Source organism: Rosa rugosa, chromosome 3 (assembly GCF_958449725.1).
Source record: "Rosa rugosa chromosome 3, drRosRugo1.1, whole genome shotgun sequence".
In the NCBI taxonomy this organism is placed as follows: domain Eukaryota; kingdom Viridiplantae; phylum Streptophyta; class Magnoliopsida; order Rosales; family Rosaceae; genus Rosa; species Rosa rugosa.
Window position 1 is genome coordinate 54,117,892 of NC_084822.1, and position 14,937 is coordinate 54,132,828.

The 14,937-nt window shown below is 38.0% G+C and overlaps 3 protein-coding genes across 4 annotated transcripts; 1 reads left to right on the plus strand and 2 right to left on the minus strand.

The window, feature by feature from the left end:
- Positions 1-593: 593 nt before the first annotated feature.
- Positions 594-4,925, minus strand: LOC133738343 (E3 ubiquitin-protein ligase MBR2-like). The gene is made up of 6 exons (XM_062165866.1): positions 4,705-4,925; positions 1,946-3,164; positions 1,755-1,805; positions 1,577-1,675; positions 1,189-1,350; positions 594-1,028 (listed from the first exon to the last, which is right to left on the minus strand). The coding sequence occupies exons 2-6, from the start codon at positions 3,137-3,139 to the stop codon at positions 843-845; spliced, it is 1,692 nt and encodes a 563-aa protein (XP_062021850.1). The 5' UTR covers positions 3,140-3,164; positions 4,705-4,925; the 3' UTR covers positions 594-842.
- A 4,540-nt stretch (positions 4,926-9,465) lies between these two features.
- On the plus strand, positions 9,466-12,771 carry LOC133735377 (uncharacterized). Of its 2 annotated transcripts, none has more exons than XM_062162788.1 (2): positions 9,466-9,752; positions 11,185-12,771. In XM_062162788.1, the coding sequence occupies exon 2, from the start codon at positions 11,265-11,267 to the stop codon at positions 12,573-12,575; it is 1,311 nt and encodes a 436-aa protein (XP_062018772.1). In that variant the 5' UTR covers positions 9,466-9,752; positions 11,185-11,264; the 3' UTR covers positions 12,576-12,771. The 2 variants fall into 2 exon arrangements, with proteins under 2 accessions (XP_062018772.1, XP_062018773.1); XM_062162789.1 differs by having other exon boundaries at positions 11,196-12,771.
- A 465-nt stretch (positions 12,772-13,236) lies between these two features.
- On the minus strand, positions 13,237-13,614 carry LOC133737951 (uncharacterized). The gene has a single exon (XM_062165410.1). It carries the CDS (start codon positions 13,612-13,614, stop codon positions 13,237-13,239), a length of 378 nt encoding a protein of 125 aa, XP_062021394.1.
- Positions 13,615-14,937: the final 1,323 nt, after the last annotated feature.

A 14,937-nucleotide genomic window follows, 5' to 3' on the forward strand; every position in this document is an offset into this window, starting at 1 on the left:
GGAAGATAACAGCTGATGGAAGAGAAGAAGCAACGTTTCTCGACTGGGAGGATCGGGGCAGTGAGTTTCTTGATGATCATATCAGAACCGGATGGTAGAGATGAGGATTCCTTTCTTCTTACATTCTGATTCTTGGACCTAAATATGAAAGGAAAGGGGCTGTTTCCTATGCTCTTGCTTGCGCCGCAAGTAAGTACAGGCAAAATCTGAACCCGAAATCAACCAGGGCCGTTTCTGAGATTCCTATGCTATTACGTGCATTACAAGTACAAGATGAATCAAACCCAAAATCGACAGGGGCAGGTTCTTAAAACTTCCCAGATTCTGATGTTCTAGTGTGGAAATGAAAATGGGGACCAATCCCATCATACACGTTCACTTGTCTGGGGTTCGCTAAAAGAAATGGTAATTCTTTCCTTTTCCAGATATAAAGTCCACGCCAAGTTCCTGATCTGCCTGGGTTGATATATACAAAAGGGGGCTACGAGTGTTCAAGATCACGTGGAGAAGGTACCACTAACAAACTACCAAATAGACCAACCAAACACCCTTTTTCTTTTTTGGGCAATCCAAAAAAAAAAAAAACCTAAATGTAGAAAGAAGAGCACCACTTTGTTGTATGTATTCACAATTCCACAAAGAGTGCAGAGTTACCCGCTGTAACACCAACAGCTCGGGTTTATTAACTAGTTGACATGAAAGACAATTGATCTGTACATTAAGAGGTTGAGAACTAAAACAGAAGAGAAAAGGGAGGAGAAGCAAGTTTTGTACAATGAGGAATGTCTCACTCTCACTCTCTCTCTCTCTCTCCTCTCCTCCAAAAGATTTTAACGATTGAATTATGTCGAATATGGTGATGAGGGTGATGATGGTGATGGTGATGAGGGTTCAGCCGCAGCTGTAGCCACTGCCGCCTTGCATATAGGGCACCAATTCTTAACCCGCAGCCATTGATTTACGCAGACTAAATGATAACTATGCTCACACCGCAACCTCCCAACTTCGTCTCCAGCCACATATTCCTCCTGTAAAAGATCAAAGAGTATTGGCTGTTAGTCTCTGTATGAGGAATCTGATGCATGTGTGTGCAACCCTATAACTAAAAACAGTTGTGGAAGCATAAAAATTGTTTGCACAAATAAAAAAAAAAAAAAAAAAACTAGTTCTGAGCTATGGGTAAGTGACCTGGCAGATACTGCATTTGACTTCATCCTTATTATCACAGCCTATGGATGCATCCTCTGGAGGTTCAGACTGATAGATGCTTTTCTTAATGCAATCTGTCAGTGCTTCTTCTGGCAATGCTGTGCTTACAGAACCCATTCTCTCTTCTAATGCTAACAATTCCTGCCAGTGAAATGCTGTAAGCAAAACTGCTGAAGATATAAGAATGGCCGCAACAAATTGTGTTATTGACCCACCATTAGTTGATTCTTAGGATTGATTTTATTATAGTGGCATTGATGGTAATGAAACATTTACAGGCATCATGACCAAGTCAGAATATCATTAAAACAAAACAGAACAACGAGAGTTACTATTGTAATGTAGCAATATGACAGCAATAGCAAACCTCATATGACATGTTATCGATATCCAGTCTCATGTCTCTATGCTGATCATAGAAGTTTAGGCCATTCAGGAACAAATTGGTCTCAAGAACAAGTATTTGCTGCAATAAGACAAATAATAGTTTTAACAACAAAACTCAGCCAACTGAACAGAAACACCCAAACCCTATAATTAACTACCTCAAATGATAGCTCTTCATCTTGTTCAATCCTCTCCAGTGCTAGCAATACCTACACAAATTTATGAAATGAACAGATAAAAGAATGAAGTCATCACTACATCAGTTCTTTTACAAATCTCCACACCAAGGAAGCAAGGAAAACCTTATAAATGATATCATAAGATGTACATTAATATTTTTGCACAATACCTCTGCAATTCCATCCATGTTGTAGCGTCGCTGACCATCCTGATTCATTAGAGACCGGGAAAAACCAATATCTGCAGTACCAGATCGCATCATGCCATGTAAACTCCCACTGCCACTACCTGGTCTACTGCTACTACCTGGTCTACTATAAGAATTTGGCCGATTTAAAGGAGCTTCAGAAGATAAGTGTTGTGATGAACTAGCACCATTCATATCGATAGACATCTCAGGTTGGGACATATGAGGGCCAACTGCAGAAGATCCATTGCTTGACATATTGTTTCCACTTCCTTGATTAGAAATCCTAGCCCTTGTGTGACCAGTAACAGTTCTCCGAGTCCTAACTGACGCAACACCATTATCCCTGTTAGGAGGTATATTTCTACCTCTTCTTGAATCAGCAATTGAGATTCCATGGCTCGAACTGGAGTTTTGCCCAGAAGATGACCCATTCATCTTCTTCCCCTTAGCAGCTGAGCTACTTTCTCCTTCAGAAATTCTTTTCTTTAGGGTCTCCCTCCTGTTGACGCTCGAGTCTGATGATGAACAACTGGACGGAACAACATCAGATACTGAATTGCACCTTAGATTTCTTAAGCCATTCCTGGTTGTGCTAGATCGTGTTGTCTGGTTGTTGTTTTTATATCCGAAAGGAACAGAAGAACCCAATAACGTTTCTTGGTTGCGCAATCCAGTTCTCTGATTGAAATTCCTCCGGGATCTTGTATTTGATGATACATCGGAGCTTCCAACTTCCATCAAGGAGACTTCACTAGACTCCCCATTTTTAGATTCAGGGTGAAGTCCTCTCTGAATCTTTCCAGGTGGAGGAGTGACTTCTGACACTTCTGGATCATCCTGAACACTGCTGGTTTCAGATGAATCTGTTTCCAAATTAGAAGATAGCTTTTTGCAAGGTTCTCTACCGGATTTTCTTGAGTTGCCAACAGAAATGCAAGACCTAGAGGAACTTCCAACTATCTCTTTACCATTTGAAGAAGAGCGGAATGCAGGCTTTGAAGATTTGGCCTTTTCAATTTGAGCACCTTTCACAGAATTCAGTCTTCCACTGCATCCCAGTCGGCTGCAGACCTGAGCATTACGATCTTTGTTTGGAGTTTCCCTCAAAACAAGACTAGGCCCCTTTCTAGAGACAAGTCCATCACTAGCTCTTTTACCGGAATACTCATCCATGAAGGGCGGTCTGGGTCCTTCAATTCTATAAGAACAGTAAGATCAATAATTTAGATCAGAGATGCCATTTCCAAGTAAAACAATAGGAAGCTTCAAAGTTCCGATACACATTGTCAATATTTAAAGGAACCTTAGTACGATAAAAAGAGCATTGACTGTTTATAACTAATAACCCTGAAGAAAAGCTGCTAATAGGCTAGGTTTGTTAATTTGTAGGCAAATTATACACACAGTTTTTGTAGAGAAAGAAATCACACATTGAGTCAAATTATTCAATGTAAACCGAAAAAATAAATAAAGGGAGAATGGAAAACCCACTGGTATAAGCGAACCGAAATGATTAAGGTTCCAGTTTCAAGTATCTAATTAAAGTCTAAGAATACTGGGCCACGAAGGGTTGCATTTAAACATCTTTTGATCAGAATTGATACTGGGGGCTGGACATATACTGGTTGATTTCACCTTCTGGAAGTAATAAAATCAAGTAAGAAGCTTCCTGGTTGTTGTGAATGACATTAGCCAAAAACAGACCCCTACTTCCATTCTGAGAAAGGCTGCTAAAGCCAGCAACCATGGTTGATTTGATCTCAGATTCTTACTCGATATAAAAGTTTATAAACCTCTCATATAAAAAGTTGGCATTATGCTGAAATTCAGACAGATTTCATTGCCACCATTATTATAACACAAATTTGTCATCTTGCCAAAAAGTCATTAACAAATCACTCCATAAACATGAATACGTGTTTTCATATATGTTATCACTACTGATGTCTACCCTACAATGATGCATAAATTTCATATCCATCATTAGGATTTTTTTTTCCGAGTCCAACCTATACAAAGCAATTGCACAACTCCAAACACACACAAACGTTCAACACAGCATACACAAGAACCGATCAAAAAAGCCGTAACATGCACTGATAATCAGATTGAAATATGCGAAACTAGGATTAACAAAGCACAATATAAGCATATCAAGACCTCCTCTGTTTCCATTAGTTGAATCATTCCTGGAAAAAGAACTGATAATAGGGAATAGAACCCAATATCTTGATTTTGTGAAAACACGAAAAGGAACAAATGAATGAGTAGAAAAAGGATCCAGATGGCCACACGCCCCTTATATCATCCCCAAAAAAAGTGGGCTTCTCATTCCTTTTTTTTTTTTTTTTTTTTTTCCTTTGAATTATTCTCCACACAAAATAAGTAGCAATGGTTACAAAAGCCTCTCTCATCCCTTCATTTAAGGGCTTCAAAAGCTTAAATCTCTCACAGATAAAACCACCAAAACAGAATTCAGAGCTTCACAAAATACTATTTACTTATTGATGAGAAAGAGCAACTAGCGGAACATCAAAAAAAAAAAAAAAAATAGAATCATGATCATGATGATGCTGAATATGAAAGCCCAGCTAGCTATGAACAGCAGAACTGATTATCATCGTGGAGATATAAACCCATATTCAAAAAAGAAAAGAAAAGAAAAGAAAAACCCAATATACGTGAACAATCAGTGGAACTTATATAGAAAGGTAAAGGATGATGATTCTTCGTTCTACCTAACAATTCTGCTTGTGTTCTTCGTGGCCTGAATACCCAGAAGCGAAAAGTTGATGGCTTTGGACTTTAGAGAGAGAAAGTCTATCTCAAGCTTTGGACTTGGAGAGAGAAAGGGCTCTCCTTTTCGGAGGAGGCAAAAACGTTTCTGCGAGAGAATGAAATGATCCAAACTCCCTTTACTTCTTTCTATTTAAAATTTTAATTTTATTTTTGAATTAAATTTGAGTTTCCTGCTTTGGAAGCTTAACAAGAACAATTAACCACCAAAGCAGTGCCCGTCCCTAAAGGTCGGTTGCGTTAGATGTGAGCCGTCGGATCATATCGACGGTAGAGATGGAGGGTTATGGGAAGGAGGACGGTGAAGGAAGGGTCAAAGAAGGGGAAGGGTGTTAATGTTTGTAGAAGAGACTGGAAGCCCCACACCAACTCCTCGATCAGCCGTCCCCTAACTTTTCTCTATTTTTTTCTTCTCTTCTGTTTGGGTTTTTTCTTTACTTTCAACCACGCAATGATTGATGCGCGTGTGGTGCAATCGCTTATTAGAGGATGCGTGAATAAGTGGATTCACTTATGTGGATAAGGCCTTGGCTACGTATCCAACTCGTAATAAGGATTGTATTCATGGGTACCGGTTTCCTTTTAGCTCTAGATAAGTTGGAGGGGTTCGAAAGCTGATATCGTGACGTGGTTTTGGTGTAATTTATTGTATTAGTATGTTGAAGCTTCACTTCAATTTATTTATTTGTGATTGGCATAAAAAATTGCTCTAGATTGCTAGGAAACTATGCGATGATTCTATTTTTATACATGTCCGATAATTCTATTTATTAGCATATTGTAGATACTAATAATCGGGGATGATTGATGTTTGTTGCCCACTGTACATAGAAGCTCTTACAAGTTGATTGAGGACTTCTAATTAAATATCATCTTAACCTCTTGAATCAATAAAAGAAATTTAATTTTAATTTCAATAATATATACAAGCCCTCTTCTCTTAATTGACAGATAATTAGGGTTCGAAACTTTTTTCCTTGGCTAGCAATCCGAGTACACAAGTATTCTATCCACAAAACCTGTGGAATTGTCAAAGATGAAAATCCACAGATTCTTGAAGGAAGAGTTTGGGGAGCACGACGTATGTAAACTTGAGGCTTCACAATCACTCAAATTAGAGACTCAAAAATCAAAATATATACAAATCTTCACACTGACAAAGATGGCTTCAGAGAGAAGCAGCATGTGAGTAAATTTGATGGGTATTGTTATCATGATCATGACCTTTTTCCTTGCTGCGCCCGTCTGTCGTGGTCTCAATTTCCATAATTCGTTCGTACCTTCCTTCCTCATATATTCATCATAATAGTCACTTGATGAGGAATAAGAAGCTCGATCGCCCCATATCTTCTCTGGCCCTTACTTTTGCACTATCAACAATGTGCTATATATGTCGAGAATAAGTTTTTGTGCAGGTAATCTGATAATATATACACTCTTAATATATTAGATTTAAAATACGGTTTCTTGTTAATTCGTCATTCACTTTGAAATCAACATATTTAACAACGGACAAGTAACTAATTATAATATTGGCGTGTGCGTGAAATTAATCCGAATGAGTTGTAGTTAGTTTGTTCGATTCGATGAAGTCACACTAACCCTCTCTAAACTCTCACGTTAAAAAAAAAAAAAAAAAAAAAAAAATCTGCATAGAATGAACATAACATTAATAAGGTACACCAGCAACAATTAATTCCCAAAAACGTATAAACATGATTTGAAGACTTACCTAGCCTCCCATTCCAATGTGGAATAGTACCCTCAACATGTAGACCCTTTACCTGTCCAAATGGGATACACATTTTGATTTCAATATTATACCAAATTTACCAAACTCTGATAGATAAAAGTATATAGAACGAGTAGGTGCATGTCTGCCTGTTAGCAGAAGAGAAAGATGATTAGCGATCTAGCTAAGCTAATTTCACCGGCCACTATCTATGATGTAGCCCTAGTTGTGTTTGCTCTTCGATCTTGTTCTTTAGCGATGTGTTGGATTAAGATAAGCGTAATGCCATAAGCATTGTGGTCGAAATTATTAAGTAATGGGCGGCCTGCACAACAAGAAAAGCAAAGCAGAGATTTATATATCATTTATATTTATGTGGCACAAATTCGATACAAATGTGCATACCTAGCTAGCTACAATTGCACTTTACACATCAATTGTATCTTAAAGTTCTTATACCTAATCAAGTCCATAACTATAAGAAAAGGCACAAGAACAGCTTGGCTAAATGCTTTATGCCTCGACATGTAGAGGGCCACATAATTAGTCTTTTACATGAGTTCGTACGTAATCACATTATTTTTGGATTCTAATTGGGTTTCAAACCAATAGACAATCCACAAGCACTCTTATCCAATTTACAAGTAACTAAAAGTAAAATGAAACAAAACCCCTTTCCAAGTTAGAACTTTGTTTATTTATTTATTTATTTATTTTGAAAAGGAGTTGATTGCATTAGTAATCAAACCATAAAGCAGACCAGAGTCTAACAAAACTTACATAAGCAAGCTGGTCAACAGAACCATAAACCTATCTAAGCCAAAACTAAACTCATTAATAATCTAAGGGACGCTCGTTGAATGCAAGCCTATACTAAGCAAGATAACCTCGCTTTCTAAGGCAAAATTAATCATCTACCCTATTCTTGCCAGCACGCAATTGTGGTACAAAAACAAACAAGAAACATCTTAGAAAAGCATATAGAGATTAAACCTTACTCAAGAAACAAGACTTGCATCCAGAATGACTTCTGATAAAGAACCCTAAAACAATGCCAACTCCTTCCCCTTAGGGTCGGGATTAGCACCATCTTCAGCAACTAACAACCTCGGCAACATGTTGGTCTTCTTGCTATTTTTTGGAGTCTTCTTCTGCTCCTCATCCTTCTTGACTGTCTTATTCTTTCCCGCAGTACCATATGGCAGTTTGTTGAGACTGCTTACAGGGCGACCATGTTTTCTCTTTGGTTGATCATTAGTGCTAGGAGTCGCCTCAATAAGCTCCATAGTTACTGCATCCAAATTTTGTTTTCCCACAGCCAAACTAAGACGAAGCTTTTTTGGAGAAATAATTACCTCGTCACCATTACGAGGACGACGCAGCCCAGTAATCGGTGGCACCTCCTGCCTTGGAAGTAGGAAAAATAAAAATAGAAAAACAAGTCTAATGAGCTTTTTATTCTCTTATGAGTGATACCGGCCGAAAAAGAGAATTGTTATTGGCACTCTAAAAATATTATTCTATATTTTCAAATTAATATGATTAATTTAGTAAAAAGTTTAGTGAAATGGAACTTAGGCATTGTGCATTCAACCATTTTGCCTTCGAATAAAAAACTTCTTATAATGCTAGCTAAACTTGGTTGGTCACACTCTCTCTCTCTTCAAAGTTTTCTCCTAAAACCCTAGCGCGTCTTCCAGCGTACTCGAACGGCGCTCGTCCGGTGGTGGCCTGGCATCTATGTCGGCCTTGATCGCGTGATGTCAAGGCTGCTGCCGGACAGGCCTCAAAGGCTTGCTGATAGTTGTTCTCAGTTTGTCTCTTTGCTTGGAGTTTGACAGCATCGCTGCCGGATCTTGGTCTATTGGGCGTTGTGGCATGTGGGATTGACGGCAACATGGTGGGTCGAGGGGCAACGCACAAGTGATGGCTTTGATGGAGGCGTAGGCAGCGGAGTTGTTTGGTGGTGATTTGGTGTGGTGGAGATTGATCTTGGTAGGTCGGGTCTTCACCTGTTGGGTTTCGTTGAAGGCTCTGGTTGACCGCATCAGGTGATGATGGTGGTGGTGTTCCTCGTGGCGGCGGCGGGGCTGCTATGTTAGACTATTGGTGGCTTGGCATAGTGCGACAGCGGTTAGATTGGCTGCTTGCTGTTAGGCTCAAGCTAGGGCAAACTATGGGCTATTGGGCTGTGGCCTCTAATTTTTAGTTTTTAGTTTTTGTTTTAGCTAAATAATTCCCTATTTTTTTAGGGCCCTATGCTTGTTAGCTAGGTTAGGTTACTTAATGAGCTCTAACGAGTGTAGTTTTGCTTGTCTATTCGCTATGTTTTTTTTTTTCCATAACTTACAGGCTCGCTTTTAAGTGAGCGATAAGTTCGAATATAGTTGGTCTATCCTATGTATCATTGTGGTTTCACCATGAAGCCTTGTTCTGAACATTGTGAGGCAGCAGGTGGATATGTAATGACCTTTTTGGCATGAGTTTTATCAATGGAATTACCATTAATTCAAAAAAAAAAAAAAAACTTCTTATGATTTCTACCACTTTGCCTTGCATTACATTTTCCATCTGATTTAGGGCATAATTAACTCTCTCTTTTTTGTTAAAATGGGCATAATTAACTTTGTTTAGGCTTCTCGAATTTTTACAAAAATGACCTCATATTTTTACAATGATTTATTTATTGAACTTTCGGTTCAATGTAGACGCCTTTTCTTAACCAAACTATTTATAACAACGCATTTAAACAAAATTTGATTAGCGTAACATTATTTTGTAAAATAACCGAAACAAATATAGATCATAATCGCCGGCATTTTTTTTTTCCGGAAATATTTGATCATATTCCAAACTCCAAAAGAAGCCACGAAGCATATCCGATCCATTCCGTTAGTACCAAGATTAAGAATCGGCTTCTAAAATATTGATGAACTACATTGCATGAAAGAGTCAAATGCAGCCACACGTCTCGATTGTTGATGAACAAAATTAGACATGGATCATTGATTTGATTCTCATGCCCTCCGACTAATTTAATCTTCACCAACAAACACAACACCTCGCCAGTTTGAGTTGTGCGATCCATCCATATGAATTAAACACCACCACCAGTTTTTCTGATTTGAGTCGTGCGCACGTAATTCCCGCTTTCTTTTATTTTCAGTTTTGCCGCAAACCTCCCTTATATTCCTCCTCCTTCATATAATTCATCCAACCCTTAATTTTACTCTTCCTTCAATTTTTGCTTCCATCAAGGTACGTTATCCCCCTCTCTCTCTTTCTTTCTCTTCACTCTGTTCTTTCTGATTTACATTCTTTTACGCCATATCCTTTTGCACAGATCCGTCTTCTTCTTCTGTTTTTGCTTCTTTAAGTTTTTATTTGACTTTAAGATTGGTGGACAAGGAGGAGGGGATGTCTCTTTGCTTGGCATTTGAATCGATCATCAAGCATATATAACATCATGCATGTGTAGATTTTGATGATGGAATTTTTGATCTGGTGAAATATTCAATTTTGAATCCCTTCTTTTGGTTGCTTTTGTACGTATATATATCAGATGCATGGTTGTTATAAAAGATACTATTTCAGTTGCTTGTCTTGGGGGTTAAAGATGGAATGTTTTGATATCGTATAGAACAAGACTTGAGGAAGGTGACACCAAAATTGATGATCCCCAAAGTCGGATCAATAGTTTATACTTTATGTACAATGAAGAAATCTCTTCTAGACCCCGTTTCTTTTTTTCTTTTCTTTTTTTGAATAAAGGGCTCTAGACCCGTTTCTTGCATATATATTTTTAAATGAGAGATTTATATTAGAAAATCGATTCTCATGTATTTTTAACTGGGACTTGGCTTCTCTGCTATAATATGACATGCTATAATTTGCTTGGATTCTATCACAACCGTCAGATATAGTTTTAAGGGTCAGCTGATGTCACATCAAGAAACATCAAGAAATTTTAAGGGCCAGATGATGCACTTTTTTTTCTAGCAAATTATAGTTATAGCAGAGAAGCCAATTTCTTTTAACTGATGTGAAAAATTCCTAATATGTTGTTGACACTTGACACCAAAAATGAATAAGAAAACGAAACAAAAGGTGTTCCGTTTCTGCAGTAAAGTCAAATTTTGCTAATATTTTAGAACATATCCAGGATCAAGAATTCATTTTCTCCCCTATACTTGGATTCGTTTTCTCCTTGCACACAACAAATAAGGGAGTTGATACCGACTGAAAAGCTTTGGGCTTGAGAGTTGTTTCTGAATTAGCCAGCCACATTTGGTTCTTTGCATCTTGGCCCTATATGCATGACCCAGATGGGCTTAACCAATGGCTCTTTCCTCCCCATCCCCATGAAGTTGTAGTTTATTTCTGGACGACCCAATGCCAATGACCTGCATATAGAGTTTCTTGCATCAACATATAAGTTCAGAGTTTAGAATGATATGTTGTTTGATTGTCAATGTAAATCATTACGAAAAATCATACCTGAACATATGTTCGGGTTAAAAGTCTCATGATCATGTAGCAAGTCAATCTTTTAGAGAGAAGTTCTCAGTTATGACTTATGAGGAGCTATATATTCAATTTGGCAGTCATATTTGTTTGTTTATAGATCATTAGCAGATAGAGCATACGGACAGATTAGAATTCCCAAGTTCTAATTAATGAATCTGTTTAGATAATATGCAGGGAGGTAGTAGCCTTTGAAGCTTATAAGCTGATTGATCATCACAAAATTCGACAGTACTACCTGCATATATGGCAACAAAACCAAAAAATAGTACTACTCCTGGGAGGGAGAGGAGAAGTAGCACATCACCAGCTAGCCTCACCAAAAGACCCACAAAACCAACTACTCCTGATAAACCTTCTTCAACCTCAAACTCATCATCAACAGCAAAACCAGTGCCAAACTATTTGAGATCAACCGCAAGCTCATCACGCCAGACTCCTTCTTTGACCAAGTCCAGGTCATTAAAGAAACATCATGTCTCTGATAATCAAGACTCCAACTCCCCAAAGCCTACACTAAATAGAAGAAGATCCTTTGACAAGCCACCATCACCTTCAGGACCACGGAAAATCATCTCCCCAGGAAGAGAGTCAAGAGACCCAGCACTTCGATCTAAATCTTTTTCAGTTAAAAGCATCTCAAATGCTCCAAAACCCACCAGTAAATCTGTATCTGGAACCAAACCACAGGCTTCGTTTGCAAAGAGTAGTGGCACTAGTTTGAGGAGAAGCACTAGTGGTATCACTTCTGGTTCAAGTAAGAAGGAAAGTAGAAGTAGTAGAAGTACTACTGGTAGTTCAAGAGCTCCGAGGAGTCATGACATAACACAAATTCTTAATCTTGAAACTAATTTGGAAGCTTTAGATCATCATGAAGTTGGAGAGGTGGATAAGATTGAGAGTATTGAGGAGGACAACAGTCAAGACCTTCCGGACCCTAAATTAGCTGAAGAAGATCTTGATGATCAGCAGCAACATCATGCTTCAGATACTGATCAAGCTAATGGTCATGACACTACTTCTGTTAAAGATGCAGCAGAGGAATCAAAAGCAAATGTGGATGTCAATAATGAAGAAGTTACTCAAGCAGAGAAAAATATTGATGGTCACCATGATCAAGTTGAAGAGGTTAATCACATTAGCAAAGATCATGAAAGCAATGACATTGATCACCACCCAGAAGAGGGTTCGGGTCTGACAAGCGAGGAAACAATAGCTGAGGAGGTGATCAAAGAAAAGAAAGAAGATGAAAACAAGAATGAGGTGGATATGGAAGTCGTTGATGGAGGAAGCAATGAGCTTGATCCAAAGGAAGGGCAAGATGGAGATATCAAAGAAGAAGCAAAGCCTGAGGAACCAGAGGTAACAGAAACGCCGCAAGCGGCTGCTGCTACTACAGGGAATAACAAGAAGGAGGCGGCTCCTGCATACAATGATGTGATTGAGGAGACTGCGAGTAAGCTGATGGCCCAAGAGAAGAGGAGGAACAAGGTCAAAGCTTTGGTTGGGGCTTTTGAGACTGTCATAGATCATGAATCAGGATCCAAATTAAATTAACCATAATTGATGTTCTTGTTATAAACTGAATCAGTCTGTGTAAAACTAACACACATTCATTTGACATATGCAGCAAGTCTTTCTGATATTAGAATGGGAGGAAGGTGTCACTAAATTTGTAGTTTCCCTTATTTTGTCGAAATGTACTTGTATAATGATGTAACATAATATAATCTGTACATTAATTGGTTTTGCACATGTTGCTTGGAAATTGGAATAAGGAACATAGATATAAAAGGTTTAGAAAAAAAAAAAAAAAGCATATTCTTATAGATATTCCTGAACTGAACATAGATATACATATACAGTAATGCTAAATACAGAAGAAACTGCAGATGGTTTCCTGCATAAATTTGCCATTCATTATCTTTTGGATATTTGACTGGCATCTATTAATTTCTTCTCATCTTGTGGCTCTTGCTAAATTGAGATGATTCATATGGCTATACAGAACAAAACTCAGCAGTTGTAGATAACACTCAATTCAGAACTAGTAATACATAGCTGCAAAAACCAACAAAATTATTTTGTTTGGAAAACTACATCAAATGGCTTTCATGAAAACGCCCAAATGAAGTAGTAGTAGCAATAAATGAATCAAATTTGTACCATCCTTAGTTCTTTGCAATACAGCTAAACAAAACAATGAACTCTCTTGTCTCTAAAAACTCTCCTTCCGGCAGTAGCTTAGCTCCAGAGAAACCTGTCTCTCTAATCTGAGCTGCCGTCGAAAATTAGCAATGAATGCATCAGCCCTTTGATCAACATCCTGATAATCAATCGAAGAAGAACGACTGATTGTGCTATGAACTCTTCTCAAGTGGGAGCTATTCTGATCATCAGATGTATCAACTTCTTCTATGCAGCCCTGCAAACCCAATCTGTCATTGAAGCTCAAGCACCGCCTTTTAGTTGCACCACATCCAAGAATTGAACCTACACGCCACCTTTGTAGTTTAAGGCCAAGCAAAATGAGTCTCACTTTCTTCACTGCTCTCTTCAGGTGACTAACAAGTGACGAACTCCTGACTCTACCCATGACTATAATGTTGTCCTGTTGGAAATGAATATGGTGGTGATTAATGAAGAGGGCTTCGCTTTTATATAACTGAGAAGATTCTTGAGCAAGAAACTGCTATGACTTTGTGGGTCACTAGAGAGCGTGTTAGAGAATGATTGAGTCATTGGCGTGTTAGAATTCTGGATGTGACAGGTTCTACAGCTATTGTTAATTTTTTTTTTTTTTTTTAAGACGAAATTACAGGTATAATTTGGTTACATATATGACTTTAAAGGGAAAAGAGGGGGAGTATTGGCAAGTGTGAAGTGTGAAAGAGATGCTTTCAGTAATGGAAGAATTGTCAAGTAATCGTTTATTTGTAATGTAGGAACAAGATATAGTTGTCATGGGGGCCATAACTTGCTAACTAAGGATTTGAAAGCTATGCTGACTAAGCCTGATCGAGTTGGTATAAACTTTGATGTGCCATAAAACATGAGGTAAAATTCAGGAGGAAATTGAACATGAATATAGCCCTCTTTACAGTATGATAATAATCACCATGATCAAGAGGAAGAGATCAATCACATTGAGAAAGAAAGATGCAATTAGCAGCGACGTCATCAGGCATAGAATGGAAACATGCACAGTGACAGGAAGTAGAAAATGAATGACAGTATATTCGGATATCATCATGAAACAGGGAGTGAATGGAAGCAATAGAGTTGTAACTCGTAAGATGACTCGGTCCGGACTGGATGTTATTTCTGTTTCATTGATTTTGACACGGCTAAATGAATCTTCACCCTTTCGAAGGACTCATCAAAAGCATAGTATAATAATTATTTGATACAAAATTAAATATAAGACCCTAAGGAATGTCAAGTGAATTTCCACAATCAGAAAAATATATATAACTATTTCTGCTTATCAGCTGGGCGGCAAAGTGTAGAATTACTCGGAAAATCCTGAAGAGGCACAAAACTCCAGAAATGGGGTGTATAGCTGAAAAAAAAAAACAAGAACATTCCCAAGTCTTTGTGACCTTAAGCAATGTAGATCTTCGCACAATTAACCATATAAAAGGTATAGTAGTCAACTACCAACATATCTAAAACTAATATTCACCTAAATGTTTTGAACTTGAATGAAAATAGTGTGAGTTAAATGACAAAATCCTCGAGCAGTTTCTTAAGAAAATGGTCATATTAGTTACATTCCATGACACCTCCTGTTAAAGATGCAGCAAAGGAATTAAATCCAAATGTGGATCCGAGCAATGAATATTGGATCCATCAATATTTGCCCATCTTACCACATTCAGATGATTCATATGCCTTACAACTTTTATAGACTAAGATG

Bases quoted from the DNA above. Each gene is read 5' to 3' on its own strand.
- LOC133738343 (XM_062165866.1), bottom strand. From the start codon at position 3,139: ATGGATGAGTATTCCGGTAAAAGAGCTAGTGATGGACTTGTCTCTAGA. The intron at 1,806-1,945 runs GTATTGTGCAAA...AAATTTGTGTAG, and splicing joins ACATGGATGGAATTGCAGAG to GTATTGCTAGCACTGGAGAG. The intron at 1,029-1,188 runs GTCACTTACCCA...GATCTTTTACAG, and splicing joins TCAAATGCAGTATCTGCCAG to GAGGAATATGTGGCTGGAGA.
- LOC133735377 (XM_062162788.1), top strand. From the start codon at position 11,265: ATGGCAACAAAACCAAAAAATAGTACTACTCCTGGGAGGGAGAGGAGA.
- LOC133737951 (XM_062165410.1), bottom strand. From the start codon at position 13,614: ATGGGTAGAGTCAGGAGTTCGTCACTTGTTAGTCACCTGAAGAGAGCA.